This window comes from Mustelus asterias, unplaced genomic scaffold (genome assembly GCF_964213995.1).
Source record: "Mustelus asterias unplaced genomic scaffold, sMusAst1.hap1.1 HAP1_SCAFFOLD_1933, whole genome shotgun sequence".
Taxonomy (NCBI): domain Eukaryota; kingdom Metazoa; phylum Chordata; class Chondrichthyes; order Carcharhiniformes; family Triakidae; genus Mustelus; species Mustelus asterias.
Genome location: NW_027591878.1, coordinates 27,521 through 50,000, shown reverse-complemented (window position 1 = coordinate 50,000; position 22,480 = coordinate 27,521). Strand labels below are relative to the sequence as shown.

Here is a 22,480-nt window from a genome sequence, read left to right as displayed (position 1 = left end):
AATTGCTCCTTAGTGTCAGGAGGACTAGCTGGGGTAAAATGTATGGGGATAGGGCCTGGGTGGGATTGTGGTCGGTGCAGACTCGATGGGCCAAATGGCCTCTTTCTGCACTGTAGGTTTCTATGATTCTATGAGTTGAATCTGTTCCAACATCCTTTCAGCCAGAGCGTTCCCGATCACGGTAACTCACTGGCTAGTTGCTGAGAGTTGTTTAGTGTGCACAGGAGCTGAAGTTGTTTCCTGTTTTCTGTTTTGTTTTAGATCACGGGCATTGATCTTTCTGCTTCTGTCACAGTCCACACTTGCACTGTTCACTATCGACACTCCGAGTTTTCACACTGGCTGCACCTATCAGAAAAATCCGCAGAATCTCAACTTACAACTAAAAGGTTTGTGTCAACTCCCACTTTGCCAATGTTTCCGTATTCTTTATTTCTTATTTCTTAACATCACCACCATCCCCCCCAGCACCCTGTCGTAATGACTGATAATCCAGCTCCCCTCCCCTGTTACTGAGTGTCAGCTAGTCCTCCTGGCACTCAGTAACCCCTCTCCCCCCAGCACCCTGTGTTACTGACTGTATCTCTACTGATATTAATCCAGCTCCCTCACACTGTCACTCAGTGACCCCTCTCCCCCAGCACCCTGTCGTAATGACTGATAATCCAGCTCCCCTCACACTGTCACTCAGTAACCCCTCTCCCCCAGCACCCTGTCATAATGACTGATAATCCAGCTCCCCTCACACTGTCACTCAGTAACCCCTCTCCCCCAGCACCCTGTCGTAATGACTGATAATCCAGCTCCCCTCACACTGTCACTCAGTAACGCCTCTCCCCCAGCACCCTGTCGTAATGACTGATAATCCAGCTCCCCTCGCACTGTCACTCAGTACCCCCTCTCCCCCAGCACCCTGTGTTACTGACTGTATCTCTACTGATGTTAATCCAGCTCCCTCACACTGTCGCTCAGTAACCCCTCTCCCCCAGCACCCTGTGTTACTGACTGTATCTCTACTGATGTTAATCCAGCTCCCTCACACTGTCACTCAGTAACCCCTCTCCCCCAGCACCCTGTGTTACTGACTGTATCTCTACTGATGTTAATCCAGCTCCCTCACACTGTCACTCAGTAACCCCTCTCCCCCAGCACCCTGTGTTACTGACTGTATCTCTACTGATGTTAATCCAGCTCCCTCACACTGTCACTCAGTAACCCCTCTCCCCCCAGCACCCTGTGTTACTGACTATCTCTACTGATGTTAATCCAGCTCCCTCACACTGTCACTCAGTAACCCCTATCCCCCATCATCCTGTGTTACTGACTGTATCTCTATTGATATTAATCCAGCTCTCTCACACTGTCACTCAGCAACCCCTCTCCCCCAGCACCCTGTGCTACTGACTGTATCACTACAGATATTAATCCAGCTCCCTCACACTGTCACTCAGTAACACCTCTCCCCCCAGCACCCTGTGTTACTGGCTGTATCTGTACTGATGTTAATCCAGCTCCTTCACACTGTCACTCAGTAACCCCTCTCCCCCAGCACCCTGTGTTACTGACTGTATCTCTACTGATGTTAATCCAGCTCCTTCACACTGTCACTCAGTAACTCCTCTCCCCCAGCACCGTTACTGACTGTATCTCTACTGATGTTAATCCAGCTCCCTCACACTGTCACTCAGTAACCCCTCTCCCCCCAGCACCGTGTGTTACTGACTGTATCTGTACTGATGTTAATCCAGCTCCCTCACACTGTCACTCAGTAACCCCTCTCCCCCCAGCACCGTGTGTTACTGACTGTATCTGTACTGATAATCCAGCTCCCTCACACTGTCACTCAGTAACTCCTCTCCCCCCAGCACCCTGTGCTACCTACTGTATCACTAAAGATATTAATCCAGCTCCCTCACACTGTCACTCAGTAACCCCTCTCCCCCCAGCACCCTGTGTTACTGGCTGTATCTGCACTGATGTTAATCCAGCTCCCTCACACTGTCACTCAGTAACTCCTCTCCCCCCAGCACCCTGTGCTACCTACTGTATCACTACAGATATTAATCCAGCTCCCTCACACTGTCACTCAGTAACCCCTCTCCCCCCAGCACCCTGTGTTACTGGCTGTATCTGCACTGATGTTAATCCAGCTCCCACACACTGTCACTCAGTAACTCCTCTCTCCCCCAGCACCCTGTGTTACTGACTGTATCTCTACTGATGTTAATCCAGCTCCCTCACACTGTCACTCAGTAACCCCTCTCCCCCCAGCACCCTGTGTTACTGACTGTATCTCTACTGATGTTAATCCAGCTCCCTCACACTGTCACTCAGTAACCCCTCTCCCCCAGCACCCTGTGTTACTGACTGTATCTGTACTGATGTTAATCCAGCTCCCTCACACTGTCACTCAGTAACCCCTCTCCCCCAGCACCCTGTGTTACTGACTGTATCTGTACTGATGTTAATCCAGCTCCCACACACTGTCACTCAGTATCCCCTCTCCCCCCAGCACCCTGTGTTACTGACTGTATCTCTACTGATGTTAATCCAGCTCCCTCACACTGTCACTCAGTAACTCCTCTCCCCCAGCACCGTTACTGACTGTATCTCTACTGATGTTAATCCAGCTCCCTCACACTGTCACTCAGTAACCCCTCTCCCCCCAGCACCGTGTGTTACTGACTGTATCTGTACTGATGTTAATCCAGCTCCCTCACACTGTCACTCAGTAACCCCTCTCCCCCCAGCACCGTGTGTTACTGACTGTATCTGTACTGATAATCCAGCTCCCTCACACTGTCACTCAGCAACCCCTGCACCCTGTGTTACTGACTACTGCACTAGTTAATCCAGCTCTGTCAGAGGGCGGGACTGGATAACTACTCTAGTGTAATGGGCAGTTTCCTTGGCTGAGAATCCCCATCACAATCACTTGTTCGTTGTCGAATGTGAGCAGTTCTCTGCAGTTCCTCGATGCTCCAGCTTTTGCCCTGGGTTTCGGGTCTATAATTGCAGGTAAGGATAATTGTTAAGATGCTTTTATTTGAACTCTGCTGCATCAGCCCATTAACCTTCCCACCCTTACCCCCTTTCTAACAGTGTCTCTCTGCATCAAATCAGTTAAAAGGGGAAATATTGATTTGTTTATATCTCAGAGCCTTTCATATACCAGTGGAGCTTCTTTATTGACCACCGTATACCCAGGGGCTATCGCTTCCTCCTTATAGGTTGTTGACAGGACTCTTTTAATTCATTCACAGAAGGTGGGTGTTAGTGCCAACACCAACATTTAGTGCTTTACCCTAATTGCCCTTGAGAAGGTGGTGGTGAGCCGTCATTTGTTAACCGAATTGAAACTTCCTCAGCTGCTGTTGTGGGTCTTGAACTTGTATCTCCAGGTCATTAGTTTTAGGATTACTAGCTGATTATCATAACCGTTGTGCTATCATGCCATTTAGGTGAACCATGTCTGCGTGGGTTTCCTTCGGGTGCTCCGGTTTCCTCCCACAGTCCAAAGTTGTGCGGGTTAGGTGGATTGGCCATGCTAAATTGCCCCTTAGTGTTCAGGGGGACTAGATAGGGTAAATGCATGGGATTATGCAAGGGCGGGATTGTGGTTGGTGCAGACTCGATGGGCCGAATGGCCTCCTTCTGCACTGTAGGGATTCTATGCATCGGAGTGTGAAATAACTGGACTGGGTTGAGTAAATGAACGCAATCCCACTGTTAAAACCACACATTAATCCTTATTTTGCTGTAAATGGCAGTGTCCACATTAATAATGGCAGCTGCCAATGTAATTACACTCCCCCACCAATAACAGCACAGAATTTGTCAAGGAACAGTTTCTACTGGTGGGGCCCTGGTGGAGAGATTTTTTTAAAAATTCACTCGTGGGACATGGGCGTCGCTGGCTGGCCAGCATTTATTGCCCATCCCCAGTTTCCCGAGGGCAGTTGAGAGTCAACCACATTGCTGTGGCTCTGGAGTCACATGTAGGCCAGACCGGGTAAGGACAGCAGACTTCCTTCCCTAAAGGACATTAATGAACCAGATGGGTTTTTCCGACAATCGACAATGGTTTCATGGTCATCAGTAGATTCTTAATTCCAGATATTTTTTATTGAATTCAAACTCCACCATCTACCGTGGGCGGGATTCAAACCCAGGTCCCCAGAACATTAGCTGAGTTTCTGGATTAATAGTCTAGCGATAATACCACTAGGCCATCACCTCCCCCTTGTTGAAATAATTTAGAAAAGAATCAGAGGGGTAAACAAGGAGAATATTTTTTCCATGAGTTGTTGTGATGTGGAATGTGCTGCCTGAAAGTGCGATGGAAACAGATTCAACTTCCGCACGGAAATTTGTAAATATCTGCAAAAGGATAATAATTGCAAGGCTTTGGGAACGGGCTGAGGAAGAAGAGAGAGAGAGAGTCAGACTAATTGGACTCTTTCGAAAGAGTCAGCACAGGCCACAATGGGCTGAATGGCCTAGTTCTCTGTTGTAAGATTATGTCGTCATGATGTGGAGATGCCGGCGTTGGACTGGGGTAAACACAGTAAGAAGTCTGACAACACCAGGTTAAAGTCCAACAGGTTTATTTGGTAGCAAAAGCCACTAGCTTTCGGAGCACTGCTCCTTCGTCAGGTGGGTGGGACTGACGAAGGAACAGCCTGTTCCGAAAGCTTGTGTGGCTTTTGCTACCAAATAAACCTGTTGGACTTTAACCTGGTGTTGTGGGACTTCTTACTAAGATTGTGTACACAGTTAAGATTAATTGGAAACACTGGCGTCCTGAGAGAACACAGCGAGTCGGTATCATGGGAGAGACACAGTGTGGATTGTGGATGGTTTGGTTTCTGAGTTTCAATGTTTAATGGCCTGTTTTTACCATCTGGCTTCAGTCTAGCCTGTGAGACCACGGTGATAACAATGGGTCCTTCTGTCACCACACAGACACCCAGCACCTGAAGACCCACAGCTCTCACTGGCGTGGGAACCTGGCGGTGAAGAATCTTTGGTGGCGGGCAGGGGATGGGTCACAGATCCCGCGAGCCCCCCCTCTGGCCAGTACACACGTGTGGGGCGATGCTCTTTTTCTGGAGTCATTGAGTTTGCAGGTAAGCTGCTAAAGCTTCCTCCTGTGCTGCAACCATTCTATCAGAGCAAGGTGAGGGTGACCAGCGCAGAGTTCAGAGAATCACCCCCTCATTGGAGAGAGAGCAGTGGGTATGTTCACTACATGATTGGCTAGTGACGAGGGCGGATCACTACATGATTGGCTAGTGACGAGGGCGGATCACTACATGATTGGACAGTGACTGGGGCGGATCATTACATGATTGGCTAGTGACGAGGACGGATCACTACATGATTGGACAGTGACTGGGGCGGATCACTACATGATTGGACAGTGACTGGGGTGGATCACTACATGATTGGACAGTGACTGGGGTGGATCACTACATGATTGGACAGTGACTGGGGCGGATCACTACATGATTGGACAGTGACTGGGGTGGATCACTACATGATTGGACAGTGACCGGAGCAAATCACTACATGATTGGCTAGTGACTGGGGCGGATCACTACATGATTGGCTAGTGACGAGGGTGGATCACTACATGATTGGCTAGTGACTGGGGCGGATCACTACATGATTGGCTAGTGACGGGGGAGGATCACTACGTGATTGGCTAGTGACGGGGGAGGATCACTATGTGATTGGCTAGTGACTGGGGCGGATCACTACATGATTGGTTAGTGACCGGGGTGTATCACACCGTACGATTGGATGGTGACCTGGTATTGCACTCTGAGAGGTTGTGATTGGTGGATGAGTGATTGGCTGCTGTGTGTGGCGGGGTCACAGGGGTTGAGGATCGGATGAATTGCCTGAAGCTGGGGACTGCCGTTTTGTCAGCACGCAGGGCCAGCCTCTGATTCTCCCATCTCTGGTTCCAGGGTAGTTACAGTCAGGCACAGTCCTTCACTGGGGATTTTGCGACCACCCTGAACCTGGACGGCACGATGAGTGAGCTGCAGGTGGAGCTGTCGGACGCAGCGGTGGAGTGCTTGTCCAAAGTGCTGTCCCTGACCCATGGAAACTGGGGACAAGATCAGGGAGAGAGGCTGAAGATCGAACCCGTGTCTGAAGACGTGGAATTGGATCCTCATACTGGATCAGAGGTCAACCTGTATAAGATAAACATTAAGCTGGAAGATATCGCTCTGTTCTTTCTTTCCAGTGTGACAGGTGGGTTGCAGCCGATCTCGCTTCCTTTATTGTCCATGGTTTGATCTTTGGGAAAAGGCGTTGGTCGTTTCACCCCTTCAGCTTGCTCCTTCCTTGGAGAAGAGACAGTTGAGAGGAGATTTGATAGAAGTGTTCCAAATCATGAGGAATCTGACAGGCTAGGGAGAAACTATCCCCGTGAGTGGAAAGGCTGAGAATCAGAGGAAGACACAGATTTAAGGTGATTGAAAGGAATGGTGACATGAGGGAAACTATTTTAACGCAGCGAGTGCTTAGGGTCTAGAATTTACTGCCTGGGAGGGTGGTGGAGGGAGGGTTAACTGTGGTCTACAAAAAGGAATTTGAATTGGAAGATCGGAAAGATCATGGCTACAGAGAAAGAGCAGCAGAGTGAGAGTCAGTACATTGCTGCTGCAGTGGGCTGAATGGCCTCCTGTGCTGTGAACATTCTGGGGTTCTATAGGAACATTACCCAGTTAGATCTGGGTTAGCCTGTACCTTAACTCTATGAGCGGGATTTTCCAGCCATGCTCGCTCCAAGGCCGGAAAATCCCGCCCAAGGTCAAACGGATCTTTGCATGGTCCATGTCCCGCTCGCTACGATTCCCGTGGCAGGCGGGACGGGAGAATTCCGCCCAATATCTCCTAATCCCCTTACCCAATGAAAATCCACCCACCTCGCTCTTGAAAGCCAGCTTCAGCAGCCTGTCGGGGGCAAGAGTGTGGTTCTTATTGTGCGATGAAGCAGGTTCGAGGGGCCAAATGGCCTCTTCCTGCCAGCTTATGTTCTCGTGAGCTTCTTGTGCTTCCTGGTTTCACCCCCTGTACAGCCGGTTCAAATTCCTTCAGGATTTACCCAACAGAAGGAATAGTTTCTCTGTTGAATCCCGTTAAACGCCCCAATCAGGTTATCCCTGAACCATCGAAACTCAAATGAACACAATGTTCCCGTATAATATAACCCTCTGTGCTTTGATTCTCGCTTATAATTCCATTCATTCCAGGAGGTCCCATTCTGTCTATAGCAGGGAATCACTGGATACTGAGCAGTGGCAGGAACGCTGGCTGATTTCCCCCCAGTCCTCAGCCGAGAGCCCTCTCTGCCAGTTTTCTTTGAGATAACGTTTTGGCTTGTGGGTGTTCCACGCATGTCCAATATTTTTTGCCCATCCCTAATTGCCCCTTGAGAAGGTGGTGGTGAGCTGCCTTCTTGAACCGCTGCAGTCCGTAAGGTGTAGGTACACCCACAGTGCTGTTAGGGAGGGAGTTCCAGGATTTTGACCCAGTGACAGTGAAGGAACGGCGATATATTTCCAAGGGTGGGGAGTGAGTTGGAGGGGAACCTCCAGTTGGTGGTGTCCCCATTGTCCTTCTCGTTGGTGGCTTTGGGAGGTATTTCAGGGCCCTTTGGCCAAAGATTGGGAAGATTAGAGAGAATATTTGCCCCTGATCGCTATCCATCCACCCTGCCAGAGAGCACGGACGCTCAGCCAGGAAAGGTTTGGGCTCAGTTTCAATGTTTTCCCATCTTTCCTACAGGGTGGAAGCCTTTCCAATAATCACTGTTTTCCCACATCTGGAGGAGGGAATGCCTGGCTGCAGCAGTCTGACATCAGTGGAAACCAAGGCACACCAAGACAAGGGGAGGAAATGAGTCAGAATCAGGGTGGCTGTTGGAACGTGGTGCTCAGTATGTGATCTGTACACTGTGCTCTCTCCTCTGTCACACAGGTGCCAGTGTTTTACAGGTCAAAGCCTTATCCATTGACAAAGGCACAGAGAGCTTCATCTGCGAGGTGGAGATGCTCTCTCTGATAGTGGTGAAGACATTAGAAGACAGCATGGATCTCCGGGCCAGCGCCTCGGACAGTGCCAAGCCTGTCCTCACCATGTCCCACTTCTCCACAGCGTTCTTTGCCCACGGCTGGTCATTCGAGGTACGAAATCCAAGATTGCAAGCGTCAGGTTATTTAATAGCTGACAAGCCGTTAAAGTCAGGTACACGGGAAACTCGTGAACTAAAGATCAAAACCATTGATAAAAGTGAGTTCGAAATTGTCTTATCGGTTCATCCTTTATTCATGTCAGTACGGACCCTCTGACAGTGCGGCACTCCCTCAGTACTGACCCTCTGACAGTGCGGCACTCCCTCAGTACTGACCCTCTGACAGTGCGACACTCCCTCAGTACTGACCCTCTGACAGTGCGGCACTCCCTCAGTACTGACCCTCTGACAGTGCGACACTCCCTCAGTACAGACCCTCTGGCAGTGCGGCACTCCCTCAGCACTGACCCTCTGACAGTGCGGCACTCCCTCAGTACGGACCCTCTGACAGTGCGGCACTCCCTAAGCACTGACCCTCTGACAGTGCGGCACTCCCTCAGTAATGACCCTCTGACAGTGCAGCACTCCCTCAGTACTGACTCTCTGACAGTGCAGCACTCCCTCAGTACTGACCCTCTCACAGTGCGACACTTCCTCAGTACTGACCCTCTCACAGTGCGGCACTCCCTCAGTACTGACCCTCTGACAGTGCAGCACTCCCTCAGTACAGACCCTCTGACAGTGCGGCACTCCCTCAGTACAGACCCTCTGACAGTGCGGCACTCCCTCAGTACTGACCCTCTGACAGTGCGGCACTCCCTCAGTACAGACCCTCTGACAGTGCGGCACTCCCTCAGCACTGACCCTCTGACAGTGCGGCACTCCCTCAGCACTGACCCTCTGACAGTGCGGCACTCCCTCAGCACTGACCCTCTGACAGTGCGGCACTCCCTCAGTACTGACCCTCTGACAGTGCGGCACTCCCTCAGCACTGACCCTCCGATCGAGTTTGAATTTGTCCTTGCCTTCAGAATGAGGTTTAAATCCCATTGTTACAGCTTGGCAGCAAGCGAGGGAGTGTCTGCCGCCCATTGAGACATTACTGACAGCTGGGGTTGGGAGGTTTGATTGGGGAGTCTGTGGAAAGTGATAACATTTGCTTCTGTTTGCTGGGTTCTGTTTCAGCTGAGCTCCTTTGAGGACATCAGTGTGCACTGGGACCCTGTGAGCCACATGAACCTCTATCAGCACACCAAGGAGGCATTGTTACTGCGCAAGACCCTGCAGAAGGCCATAGCGTCTTCGAACCTGAGCGGGCAGGTGTTGGGAGGAGAGGGGAGGAGGCCCCTGGACCTTGAGCTGGAGCTGAAGAGTGTGACTTTCCGAGCAAGCGTGGCTCCCAAGAAGGTGGTGCAGGTGCAGGTGGAGAACCTTGTTAGCTCGGTCAATGCAGTTCACCGCACGCTCCAGTCGTCGCAGCTGGTGCTCAACTTTGATGGGCATGACATCTTCATTTTGAAGGGGTTGGATGGACGGGTGGTGGAAGACCGGGACCAGCGCGGCCGGAGGGATTCTCAGCGCTGGGCCAAGAACCAACTGTGGACCGTCAAGATCTTCAGCATCAGCGCGGAGTTCCCCTTCCGCTACGATTTCTCCCAAACCTTCGACTCGTGTGTGACCGTGCAGAAGTGGCTGAAAGCTCTCCACAGACGGACAGAGGCGGGGAAGCTTCACACGGCCCTGGAGCCACTGCCCCCTGACCTGGAAATCCACGTCGCCCACTTCTCCTTCGTCTTCCTGGACAACGTCTTTGAGGTTAAGCTGCGTGACGACTACGAGCTGATGAAGGACGAGAGCAAGGAGAGTGCCAAGAGGTTGCAGCTGCTGGACGCCCGGGTGACAGCGCTCAGGAAGCAGCATGGTGAACTGTTGCCTGCCCGCAAGATCGAGGAGCTGTACGCAGCCCTGGAGCAGACCAACATTAACATGTATGTGCAGCGCTCACAACGACTCTACGCCAATACGCCCATGCGCAAGGCCCTGCTGACCTGGGTGGTGTCGGACCTGGAGTTCACGGCCTCTGTTGACCCCTCAGTGCATGGAGCTGAGAATGTGATGAAGCAAATGCAGATAATGGACCCCCCCAGCCACTTCCCTCAGGATGGTCTCCAGCTCACCATCCAGTGGTTCCGCAACATTAAGTTTGCAGCCAAAGCGTTTCTGGGTGAGTCCCGGTGGAGGATTGGGGTGTGTGACAATAAAGCGAATCTCCGCTTCTCATCCCTCGCCATTAACCCACTGCGAGAGCACGCCTTCTCTGGCATTTGAATCAGAACATTAATAGGTTCAAATCCCAAACATGACACACGCCAACATAAACCAGGATGGCAGTGCAGTACAGTACTGAGGGAGTGCCGCACTGTCAGAGGGTCAGTACTGAGGGAGTGCCGCACTGTCAGAGGGTCAGTACTGAGGGAGTGCCGCACTGTCAGAGGGTCAGTGCTGAGGGAGTGCCGCACTGTCAGAGGGTCAGTACTGAGGGAGTGCCGCACTGTCAGAGGGTCAGTACTGAGGGAGTGCCGCACTGTCAGAGGGTCAGTACTGAGGGAGTGCCGCACTGTCAGAGGGTCAGTGCTGAGGGAGTGCCGCACTGTCAGCAGGTCAGTACAGAGGGAGTGCCGCACTGTCAGAGGGTCTGTACAGAGGGAGTGCCGCACTGTCAGAGGGTCAGTACTGAGGGAGTGCCGCACTGTCAGAGGGTCAGTACTGGGAGCACTGCATTGTTGGAGGGTCAGTACTCCCTCAGTACTGACCCTCTGACAGTGCGGCACTCCCTCAGTACTGACCCTCTGACAGTGCAGCACTCCCTCAGAAGTGACCCTCTGACACTGCAGCACCCCCTCAGTACTGACCCTCTGACAGTGCAGCACTCCCTCAGTACTGACCCTCTGACAGTGCAGCACTCCCTCAGTACTGACCTGCTGACAGTGCGGCACTCCCTCAGCACTGACCCTCTGACAGTGCGGCACTCCCTCAGTACTGACCCTCTAACAGTGCAGCACTCCCTCAGCACTAACTCTTTGACAGTGCGGAACTCCATCAGTACTGACCCTCTGACAGTGCGGCACTCCCTCAGGTCTGACCCTCTGACAGTGCGGCACTCCCTCAGTACTGACCCTCTGACAGTGCGGCACTCCCTCAGTACTGACCCTCTGACAGTGCAGCACTCCCTCAGAAGTGACGCTCTGACAGTGCAGCACTCCCTCAGTACTGACCCTCTGACAGTGCAGCACCCCCTCAGCACTGACCCTCTGACAGTGCAGCACTCCCTCAGTACTGACCCTCTGACAGTGCAGCACTCCCTCAGAAGTGACCCTCTGACAGTGCAGCACTCCCTCAGTACTGACCCTCTGACAGTGCAGCACTCCCTCAGTACTGACCTGCTGACAGTGCGGCACTCCCTCAGCACTGACCCTCTGACAGTGCAGCACTCCCTCAGTACTGACCTGCTGACAGTGCGGCACTCCCTCAGTTCTGATGTTCTGACAATGCGGCACTCCCTCAGCACTGACCCTCTGACAGTGCGGCACTCCCTCAGTACTGACCCTCTGACAGTGCAGCACTCCCTCAGTACTGACCCTCTGACAGTGCAGCACTCCCTCAGTACTGACCCTCTGACAGTGCGGCACTCCCTCAGTACTGACCCTCTGACAGTGCAGCACTCCCTCAGTACTGACCCTCTGACAGTGCAGCACTCCCTCAGTACTGACCCTCTGACAGTGCAGCACTCCCTCAGCACTAACTCTTTGACAGTGCGGAACTCCATCAGTACTGACCCTCTGACAGTGCGGCACTCCCTCAGGTCTGACCCTCTGACAGTGCGGCACTCCCTCAGTACTGACCCTCTGACAGTGCAGCACTCCCTCAGCACTGACCCTCTGACAGTGCAGCACTCCCTCAGTACTGACCCTCTGACAGTGCGGCACTCCCTCAGCGCTGACACCCTGACAGTGCGGCACTCCCTCAGCGCTGACCCTCTGACAGTGCAGCACTCCCTCAGAAGTGACCCTCTGACAGTGCAGCACTCCCTCAGTACTGACCCTCTGACAGTGCAGCACCCCCTCAGCACTGACCCTCTGACAGTGCAGCACTCCCTCAGTACTGACCCTCTGACAGTGCAGCACTCCCTCAGAAGTGACCCTCTGACAGTGCAGCACTCACTCAGTACTGACCCTCTGACAGTGCAGCACTCCCTCAGCTCTGACCCTCTGACAGTGCGGCACTCCCTCAACACTGACCCTCTGACAGTGCGGCACTCCCTCAGTACTGACCCTCTGACAGTGCGGCACTCCCTCAGTTCTGATGTTCTGACAATGCGGCACTCCCTCAGTACTGACCCTCTGACAGTGCGGCACTCCCTCAGTACTGACCCTCTGACAGTGCAGCACTCCCTCAGCACTGACCCTCTGACAGTGCAGCACTCCCTCAGTACTGACCCTCTGACAGTGTAATACTCGGTAAGAAGTCTCACAACACCAGGTTAAAGTCCAACAGGTTTATTTGGTAGCAAATACCATAAGCTTTCGGAGCACTGCTCCTTCGTCAGATGGAGTGGAAATGTGCTCTCCAGCAGCGCAAACAGACAAAATCAAGTTGCAGAATACTGATTAGTGTAATACTCCATCAGTTCTGCATGTGCCGTATCAGCCTGTATCTTGTTCTTAGACCTCTTGAATCCTGTGACTTCGGTGAGAAAGTTACCAGCCGAGCCTTGGCTGACGTTCATGCCCACATATATTCATATTGTTGCCATTTTAGATTGCTTTATTTGTCCTTGGAATTTGAGCCAGAATCCCAGCATGTGTCTAGCCGCACACTCTGGGAAGAGCTGCAGTTCGATTCTTGGCTACTGATGAAACGCACAGGGGCGTTAAGATGAGTTAGACAGGAAACTAAATCAGGCAGAATTTCACTGTTCTTTATCATTGCCCAGTGAGGATAACACCTTGAATTTATATAGCACCTTTATCACGGTGAGAAATCCCAGGTCCCTTCACAAGAGCAAAGTCCAAAACAAATTGACACTTATCCGCCTAAGGTGAATTTAGGCAGATGGTCAAAGAGACAGAAAAATGCTGGAAAATCTCAGTAAATAGCACAGTGGTTAGTACAGCTGCCTCACAGCGCCAGGGACCCGTGGCAGCACGGTGGCACAGTGGTTAGCACAGCTGCCTCACAGCGCCAGGGACCCGTGGCAGCACGGTGGCACAGTGGTTAGCACAGCTGCCTCACAGCGCCAGGGATCCGGGGCAGCACGGTGGCACAGTGGTTAGCGCAGCTGCCTCACAGCGCCAGGGACCCGGGGCGGCACGGTGGCACAGTGGTTAGCACAGCTGCCTCACAGCGCCAGGGATCCGGGGCAGCACGGTGGCACAGTGGTTAGCGCAGCTGCCTCACAGCGCCAGGGACCCGGGGCAGCACGGTGGCACAGTGGTTAGCGCAGCTGCCTCACAGCGCCAGGGACCCGGGGCAGCACGGTGGCACAGTGGTTAGCGCAGCTGCCTCACTGCGTCAGGGACCCGGGGCAGCACGGTGGCACAGTGGTTAGCGCAGCTGCCTCACTGCGTCAGGGACCCGGGGCAGCACGGTGGCACAATGGTTAGCACAGCTGCCTCACAGAGCCAGGGACCCGGGGCAGCACGGTGGCACAATGGTTAGCACAGCTGCCTCACAGCGCCAGGGACCCGGGGCAGCACGGTGGCACAGTGGTTAGCACAGCTGCCTCACAGAGCCAGGGACCCGGGGCAGCACGGTGGCACAGTGGTTAGCACAGCTGCCTCACAGCGCCAGGGACCCGGGTTCGATTCCCAGCTTGGGTCACTGTCTGTGGAGTCTGCACGTTCTCCCCGTGTCTGTGTTGGTTTCCTCCGGGTGCTCCGGTTTCCGTCCACAGTCCAAAGATCTGCAGGTTAGGTGGATTGGCCAGGCTAAATTGCCCCTTAGTGTCAAGATGTGTAGGTTAGGGGGATTAGCGGGGTAGGTACTTGCGGTTATGGGGAACAGGTCTGGGTTTCCCCTTAGTGCCAGGGGAATTACTTGGAGTTATGGAGATGGGGCCTGGGTGGGATTGTTGTTGGTGCAGACTCAATGGGCCGAATGGCCTCCTCCTGCAGTGTAGGGGTTCTATGATTCTATGATCTGACAGCATCTGTGGAGAGAGAAGAGAGTTCTGGCAAAGGGTCAACCTGACTCAAAACGTTGGCTCTATTCTCTCTCCGCAGACGCTCTCAGACCCGCTGAGATTTTCCAGCATTTTCTGTTTTGTTTCAGATTTCAGCATCTGCAGTATTTTGCTTTTACCTTGGTCAAAGAGGTGGGTTTTAAACAGCTTCTTCAAGGAAGAGGCAGAGATAGAGAGGCTCAGAGAGGGAAGCCCAGAGCTTACGGATCAGGTAGCTGGAGACAAAGGGAGGCTGCTCAAGAGGCCAGAATCGGAGGAGCGCCGACATCTCAGGTGGTTATAATGATTTTGGGAAATTCCTTCTGTGGAATTGGACAGATTTGGATTGTGATTGGATCTTGTGATGCCCTCACAGCTGAAAAGCTTTCCAGGAAGAATGATGGCTTGGTTGAGGAAGCAGACCTGACTCTGGCAGGTGGGGAGGGGGAGGAGGAGGTTGGGGGAATGAGCGAGGCCTCCGGATCACTAATACCAGTGTTGCTTGTGTCTTCAGTTCGAATCCGGGATTACCCTCGCTACCTGTTTGAGATTCGGGACTGGAAGTTGTCCGGGAAACTGATCGGAGCCGAGGAGGATGGCCGTCCACATGCACGGCGGAGGGTGAAAATTTCTCTTGGGGAGCCCTGGGGGGACGTCCTGGTGGAGAGGAACATGCCCCCTTTGAAATGGTACCACGAGTTTGAATGTAAGTGCCAGCGTGTTTGGGCTGATGAGAACTCTGGCCTGCTTGGCTCACCCTCTTCATTCTCTCTTCTTCTTTCCCTCCCAGCCCAAATCTCTCTCTTCACCATCGTCTGGGGCCCCTGCTGGGACCCGGCCTGGACTCTGATTGGCCAGGCCGTTGACCTCCTCACCAAACCTTCCACTGATCCGAGCCCACCACTCAACTGGTGGGACAAAAGCCGCCTCCTGTTCCATGGATCCTGGAGCATGGACATCGAACAAGCCAATTTACACCAGCTTGCCACCGAGGTACTGGCTGGAGAGAGGAGGGGTCGGAGGGAGAGGAGGGGGTGGGGGAGAGGAGGGGGGGAGGAAGGGGCGGGGAGAGAGGGCAGAAGGGGGAGTGGACGGGGTGGGAGGGGTTGGGGGTGGCGGGGGGAGGGGGCAGGGGATGGGGAGGGGGGAAGAGAGAGGGAGAGAGGAGGAGGGCGCAGGGGAGAGGGGGAGGGGGTGGGGGGGAGAGGGGGCGGGGAGGGGGCAGGAGGAGGGGGGAGGGAGTGGGGGGAGAGGGGAGGGAGCGGGGGGGAGAGGGGAGCGAGCAGGGGGGGAGAAGGGAGGGAGCGGGGAGGGGGGCAGGGGAGGTGGTGGGGGAGGGGGAAAGGGGAGGGGATGGGGAGAGGGGGGAGGGGATGGGGAGAGAGAGGGAGGGGATGGGGAAAAAGGGGGAGGGGGGAGGGGATGAGTGGGTAGGGGATGGGGAGGGAGGGGATGAGGGGGTAGGGGGATGGGGGAGAGAGGGGGAGGGGATGGGGGAGAGAGTGGGGAGGGGATGGGGGAGAGAGGGGCGAGGGGATGGGGGGGCGAGGGGAAAAGGGAGGGGATGGGGGGAGAGGGGGGAGGGGATGGGGAGAGAGGAGGGGAGGGGATGGGGAGAGAGGAGGGGAGGGGATGGGGAGAGAGGAGGGGAGGGGATGGGGAGAGGGGAGGGGATGGGGAGAGAGGAGGGGAGGGGATGGGGAGAGAGGAGGGGAGGGGATGGGGGAGAGAGGGGGGATGGGGGAGAGAGGGGGGAGAGAGATGGGGAGGGGATGGGGAGAGAGGAGGGGAGGGGATGGGGGAGAGGAGGGGAGGGGATGGGGGAGAGAGGGGGGAGGGGATGGGGGAGAGAGGAGGGGATGGGGGAGAGAGGAGGGGATGGGGGAGAGAAGAGGGGAGGGGATGGGGGGGAGAGGGGGGGAGGGGATGGGGGAGAGAGGATGGGGGAGAGAGGGGGGAGGGGATGGGGAGAGAGGGGGAGGGAGAGAGGGGGGGAGGATTTGGGGAGAGAGGGGGAGGGAATGGGGGAGAGGGGGCGGGGAGGGAGGGAGGGGGCGGGGGAGAGAAGGGGCGGGGGAGAGAGAGAGAGAGGTAGTGGGGCAGTGAGGAGCGGGGAGAGATGAAGGCGTGGCGGGGAGAGGGTACACATGGGCGAGTGGGAGGGGAGGGGAAATGAATGCAGAGCAGTCCGCAGTGATCAGAATGGGAAAGGCCCCTCCTGTGGACACATTGAACATTTCCTCTTGTTATTAAACAGGATCCATACAACACAACCGAGAACATGCACTGGGAATGGAACAAGTTACAATTCAACTGGACCAACTGCCAGTTTGTTTTCAAAGGTGATCTTGACGTCAATGTTCGGACAGCATCCAAGTGAGTGACTGGGCAATGGAGTGTCCCTCAGTGTCCCTCAGTGTCCCTCAGTGTCCTTCCCTGGAACACATGAAAGAGGTTGTGAGCCATCACTCATTGGCTCTCACTCTGAGCCAGAACACCATGGATTCAAACCATGAGACTTGATCCAATAATCCATGCTGACACACTCAGTGCAATACTGAGGGAGTGCCGCACTGTCTGTACTGAGGGAGTGCCGCACTGTACTGAGGGAGTGCCGCACTGTCAGAGGGTCAGTACTGAGGGAGTGCCGCACTGTCAGAGGGTCAGTACTGAGGGAGTGCCGCACTGTCTGAGGGTCAGTACTGAGGGAGTGCTGCACTGTCAGAGGGTCAGTACTGAGGGAGTGACGCACTGTCAGAGGGTCAGTACTGAGGGAGTGTCGCACTGTCAGAGGGTCAGTACTGAGGGAGTGACGCACTGTCAGAGGGTCAGTACTGAGGGAGTGACGCACTGTCAGAGGGTCAGTACTGAGGGAGTGACGCACTGTCAGAGGGTCAGTACTGAGGGAGTGCCGCACTGTCAGAGGGTCAGTACTGAGGGAGTGACGCACTGTCAGAGGGTCAGTACTGAGGGAGTGCCGCACTGTCAGAGGGTCAGTGCCGCACTGTCAGAGGGTCAGTACTGAGGGAGTGCCGCAGTGTTGGAGGTGCTATTTTTCAGACCTCAAGCTGAGGCTTTGTTTACCTTCCGAGGAGGATGTAAAGACGAGGACTGTGCAGAAGGGATGAGCACACTTTCACAGAGGAAGAACCTTAATGTCTGGGTCATGGGTTCATGCAGAGGGAAGGAGGTGGAGTTGGAGGTAACTGTCCTTGGCAGGAGGAAGTATTAGCCAAACCCCAATCAAATGGAGCTGGGGAGGGGCTGTGAGCCTCAGCTATCAGTGATACTGCTGCCCTCCTGTTTCCTACCCAGATATGACGATTGCTGCTTTCTTCACCTACCTGACCTCTGCATCATCATCGGCTTCCAATGGATCTGCCGTGGCAACCCCTACGACCACCATAGTGTCAGCCTGTGTTCCCCAGACAACCTGGAAAAATTGCCAGACACAAAGATACACGATTCCTATGAACTCTTCCGATCGAAGAATCTTAACTTGTCAATCACCATGGACCTGAATCGGTCAGGCAGAGGTGAGTGACTGCGTTAACACTGTGCCCTGTGATTACACAGGGTGGGGTTCTGCGCTTACACTGTACTCTGTGATTACACTGTGCCCTGTGATTACACAGGCTAGGGGAATTTCACAATAACTTCATTGCGGTGTTAATGTAAGCCTTACTTGTGACTAATAAATAAACTTTAAAAAAGGCTGGGGTTCTGCGCTTACACTATGCTCTGTGATTACACAGGCTGGGACTGCGTGCATTTATATTGCGCTGTGTGGTTACGCAGGCTGGGGTTCTGCACTCACACTGCGCTGTGTGGTTACGCAGGCTGGTGTTCTGCACTCACACTGTGCTGTGTGGTTACGCAGGCTGGGGTTCTGCACTCGCACTGCGCTGTGTGGTTACTGTGTGTGTGTCACCGTGTGAGTGTCTGTGTTTCACCAATAGTTTGAGATTGGCTACCATCTCATAGGAAACACTCACACCCCACTGTGACAATGCTGTTTTTTTAAGAAATGTATTTGAGTCGTGTTCTTGTTGCAGGAACTGTTGTAGCAGTTCTATGCACTCAGAGCCATCCTGTCTATAACCAGCATCCTGTATTGTCGCTGTAGCAGCATAATTGTTTAACCTGAACTCATTCTGTTCTGCTGTTTTGAATGTTTTCCCCTGGGAATTTGCAGAGTAGGACTTGATTGGGATGATTGACAGGATAAAGCTCGGCTTACACAGAATATTCAAGCTTAGATGCTGCTTTTGAGTTGAGAGAGAGGAGTGCCGGCTCTTTCCCCCCCTCTCCGAACTCTGAAGACTGGGAGCTGCCAGACACTAGGTTTACTTCTGTGAAGTTTTACTGTCTTGAGGCTTTATCCTTCTCTGAAAACTGCTGTCTGGATCTCTGTGCAGAAGTGTTAAAAAGGCTGGAAATCTAGCATCACGCAAGCATCTTTGGTTGCTGTGCTAACTGGTTCTATAGAAGGGATGTATGTCTATGGGGGAATATTGCTGAATTGGAACAATAGAGATAGCTAGCTGTTAAAAATTATATTTTGTCATGGTTAAGTCTTTTAATTGGTAAAAGTTATGCTAATTCTGTTTGTTATATTCTAAATGTGTTCTTAAATGAAATTTGTTTTGATAAAAACTTCCCAGTGGGTCAATGGAATCATACCTGGAGTGAAACATATTTTGATGACCCGAATGCCAAAATTAAATGTAAGCGTTAGGGTCTAGGCTAACTGCGTAATATACCTTGGATTTTCTGGTCTGGTCCTAACCACCACCCACCATGAGTAACCATGGGCGTGCAGATCTCGACCCAGTCATTGCTGCTGTTGGATTGAGGTTTTGGAGTGCGTGTTGGACTGCTCGATAATCTGGCCTGTTTCTCTCTCAGAGACCACGGAGCCTCGGATCCTGCTGTACAGCAGCACTCTGCGCTGGATGCAGAACTTCTGGGCCACGTGGACAACCGTCTCCAGACCCATCTGTCGTGGGAAGCTCTTCCAAAACTTGAAACCTAGTAAGAAGAAGCTAAGCCAACATTATAAGCAGGTGTCGTTTAATCCAGCTTTCCCTCAAATCCAGGTAATCAAACTTCCCCTCTCTCTCCACTACAGAGTGCTCGCTCACTGACACACTCCTCCATTTCCTCTTCAGTTGGAGTTATGAGCCGAGTATCTCCGGATGTTCTCTGATCCATTTTATCCTCCCGTCAGGTACATTACTGGGCATCGTTCGCACAGCAGCGTGGGATTGAGGTGCAGTGCACCCAGGGCCACGTGTTCACCCGAGGGACGCAAAGATCCATTCCGCAAGGTGAGAAAGATTTGCATTTCTAAAGCTACTTTCATAACGCAGGCAGCTTTCAAAGTGTGCTCTTTGTTATAATGTGGGAAATGCGGAAGCCAATCTGCACACAGGAATACCAAACAATCTTTCTTTACTGGTGTGGGCTGGGCTTAAGGATTGGCCAGGACAACAGGTAGACACGCTGTATTCTTTAAACAGTGCTGTGTGGTCTTTAACAGCCACCTGAACCCTGTGTAAGGTCCTATTCAAACCCTTCAGCAATGAAGCACTCTCTCTGTGGCTGTACAGCAGTGTTGACCCAGACTGTCATGAGGCTGCACTCTGCTGCTTCTTCATGGTAAGCTAAGCTTACATAATGCCTCTGATTCCATTTCTGGTCTTTGTTGAGTTAGATGCTTCAAGTAACTCACCTCCTGCCTCCCCAAAGCTTGTCCACCATCCAGAAGGTCCAAGTCAAGAAGCTTGACAACGTCCAGGGCAAAGCAGGTCGACACCCCATCCCGCACCCTCACCATCCACTCCCTCCGCCACTGACGCACAGTGGCAGCAGGGTGTACCATCTGCATGATGCACTGCAGAAACGCTCCTGCGACGGTACCTTCCAAACCTGCGACCTCTACCAACTAGAAGGTCAAGGAACACCATCTGCAAGTTCCCCTCCAAACCACACTTCATCCTGACTTGGAAATAAATCACCGTTCCTTCACTGTCGCTGGGTCAAAATCCTGGACCTTGCTCCCCAACAGCGCTGTGGATGTACCTACAGCACAGGGATTGTAGCAGTTTCATTTTCTCAAGGACAGTTAGGGATGGACAACAAATGTTGGTCTTGCCAGTGACGCCCACATCCCATGAATCATTTTTGAAAAGGCTAATCCGATGGAAGCTAAAACTGACCCTGTTTCCCTGAGTCCATGCTTCCAGCGGACTGGCATTTCCATCTCCGATCTCTCTGGAGCTGAAAGTTGAGTGAGTTCAGGTTTGGGTTCAGCTCTGACCTCCTCCCGACTAATATCCCTCCAGCAACTCACGCCCGGGCTCATAGGTTCTGCCTGATCATTGAACCCGGGCACTATCTGTGGATCCCTCGGCCCAGTAAGTGTCAACATATGTATTTGCAAATTCCCTAAATATTTAACTGGAGTGCTTGATGTGAAATGCTGTCTGTTTTGTTTTGCTGAGTTTGTTGGTGAAGTGGAGGATCCCACCTCATCCCCAGTTCTCTCTTTAACCAATACCTTGTTTGGTCACTTAGAGTCGACTCTACAGCACCGAATCAGATCATTTGTCCGAATATGTAATGTTGCTGTTTGTGCTTCACACCAGCCTCCTCCCACCTCACTTCCCGTCACTCTGTCACCAAACCCTTCTTTCCCTTTCCCCCAGCTTCCCCTTAAATACCAAAGGTCGTGAATGCAGCCCAATCCATCACGCAAACCAGCCTCCCATCCATTGACTCTGTCTACACTTCCCGCTGCCTCGGCAAAGCAGCCAGCATAATTAAGGACCCCACGCACCCCGGACATTCTCTCTTCCACCTTCTTCCGTCGGGAAAAAGGATACAAAAGTCTGGGGTCACGTACCAACCGACTCAAGAATAGCTCCTTCCCTGCTGCCATTAGACTTTTGAATGGACCTACCTCATATTAAGTTGATCTTTCTCTATACCCTAGCTATGACTGTAACACTACATTCTGCACTCTCTGTTTCCTTCTCTATGAACGGTATGCTTTGTCTGTATAGCGCGCAAGAAACAATACTTTTCACTGTATGTTAATACATGTGACAATAAATCAAAATATATCAAATCATCGCTCCCTGTGGGAGTGAGTCCCGCATCCTCCCGCCTCTCTGGGAGACTGAATTCACAATTGGATTTATTAGTGACTGTCTTATATTAATGGCCTCTTAGTTTTTGTCTCCCCCCACAAATGGAGACATTGGCCAGGATTTTACAACTCCGCTTGGGCGAGGCTCGTAAAATCCTGCCCGAGGTTAATGGAGAATTCCGTTCTGCCAGCCTCGCCCGCTCCGGTTCCGGGGCCGTGTGCCGGTAAAATTCCAGCCATTATATCCACTGTATCAAACCATAAGATCTTTTTCAGTTCATCCTTCAGCCTTCTCCTTGCTAGAGGAAATGGCCCTGGCCTCTTCAATCTTTCCTGGTAACTGTACGCTCTTGATTGTGGGCTCATCCTTTGGGATCTCAGCTACCGTGTAGTCTAGCAGTTTAACTGAGAGTGTGGCTTGTTTTGCTAGGGGACACAGTTCTCCGACGTCCCATCTCTGAGTGGAACATCACCGAGATGCGCAGTGACCTGAGTTTGGTGACAGTCCACCTGATGACATCAGCTTTGGAGGAGAGTGCGGAGCAGAGGCTGAACGCTCAGGTCACCAAGACCCACCTGCTCAGTCTGCAATCACTCAGCTACCAGCGGCAGAGCGACAGAGTGGAGGAGGTAATCCTGTGAGTCATAGCCCTACAGTGCCAAAGAGACCATCGAGTGTGCACGGACTCTGACAGAGCATCCCACTCAATCCCTCTCCCCCGTCCTAACCCCCTAACCCCACACATTTCCCATGGCTAATCCAACTAACCTACACAATCCCGAACAGCCGCTGGAGTGTGGCGACTCGGGATTTTCACTGTAACTTCATTGCAGTGTTAATGTAAGCCTACTTGTGGCACTAATAAATAAACTAAAACATCTTGAGACATTAAGGGGCAATTTAGCACGGCCAATCCACCTAACCCGCACATCTTTGGACTGTGGGAGGAAACCGGAGCACCCGGAGGAAACCCACGCAGACACGGGGAGAATGTGCAACCTCCACACAGACAGT

The 22,480-nt window shown here is 52.8% G+C and overlaps 1 protein-coding gene across 2 annotated transcripts in view; it reads left to right on the top strand.

Annotated features, from left to right (window-relative positions):
* The window catches only part of LOC144489024 (bridge-like lipid transfer protein family member 2), a 67,164-nt gene that overhangs the window by 17,223 nt on the left and 27,461 nt on the right, over positions 1-22,480 (top strand). Inside the window, exons 10-22 of one of the 2 annotated variants that reach the window (XM_078206976.1) lie at positions 262-390; positions 2,901-3,018; positions 4,966-5,129; positions 5,976-6,267; positions 7,999-8,204; positions 9,278-10,316; positions 14,827-15,018; positions 15,103-15,305; positions 16,570-16,688; positions 17,628-17,848; positions 19,221-19,411; positions 19,543-19,642; positions 21,896-22,095. In XM_078206976.1, the coding sequence (XP_078063102.1) occupies positions 262-390; positions 2,901-3,018; positions 4,966-5,129; positions 5,976-6,267; positions 7,999-8,204; positions 9,278-10,316; positions 14,827-15,018; positions 15,103-15,305; positions 16,570-16,688; positions 17,628-17,848; positions 19,221-19,411; positions 19,543-19,642; positions 21,896-22,095 (3,174 nt within the window). Of the gene's footprint in view, positions 1-261; positions 394-2,900; positions 3,019-4,965; positions 5,130-5,975; positions 6,268-7,998; positions 8,205-9,277; positions 10,317-14,826; positions 15,019-15,102; positions 15,306-16,569; positions 16,689-17,627; positions 17,849-19,220; positions 19,412-19,542; positions 19,643-21,895; positions 22,096-22,480 lie in introns of both variants that reach the window. The other variant, XM_078206975.1, reaches the window with a different exon arrangement.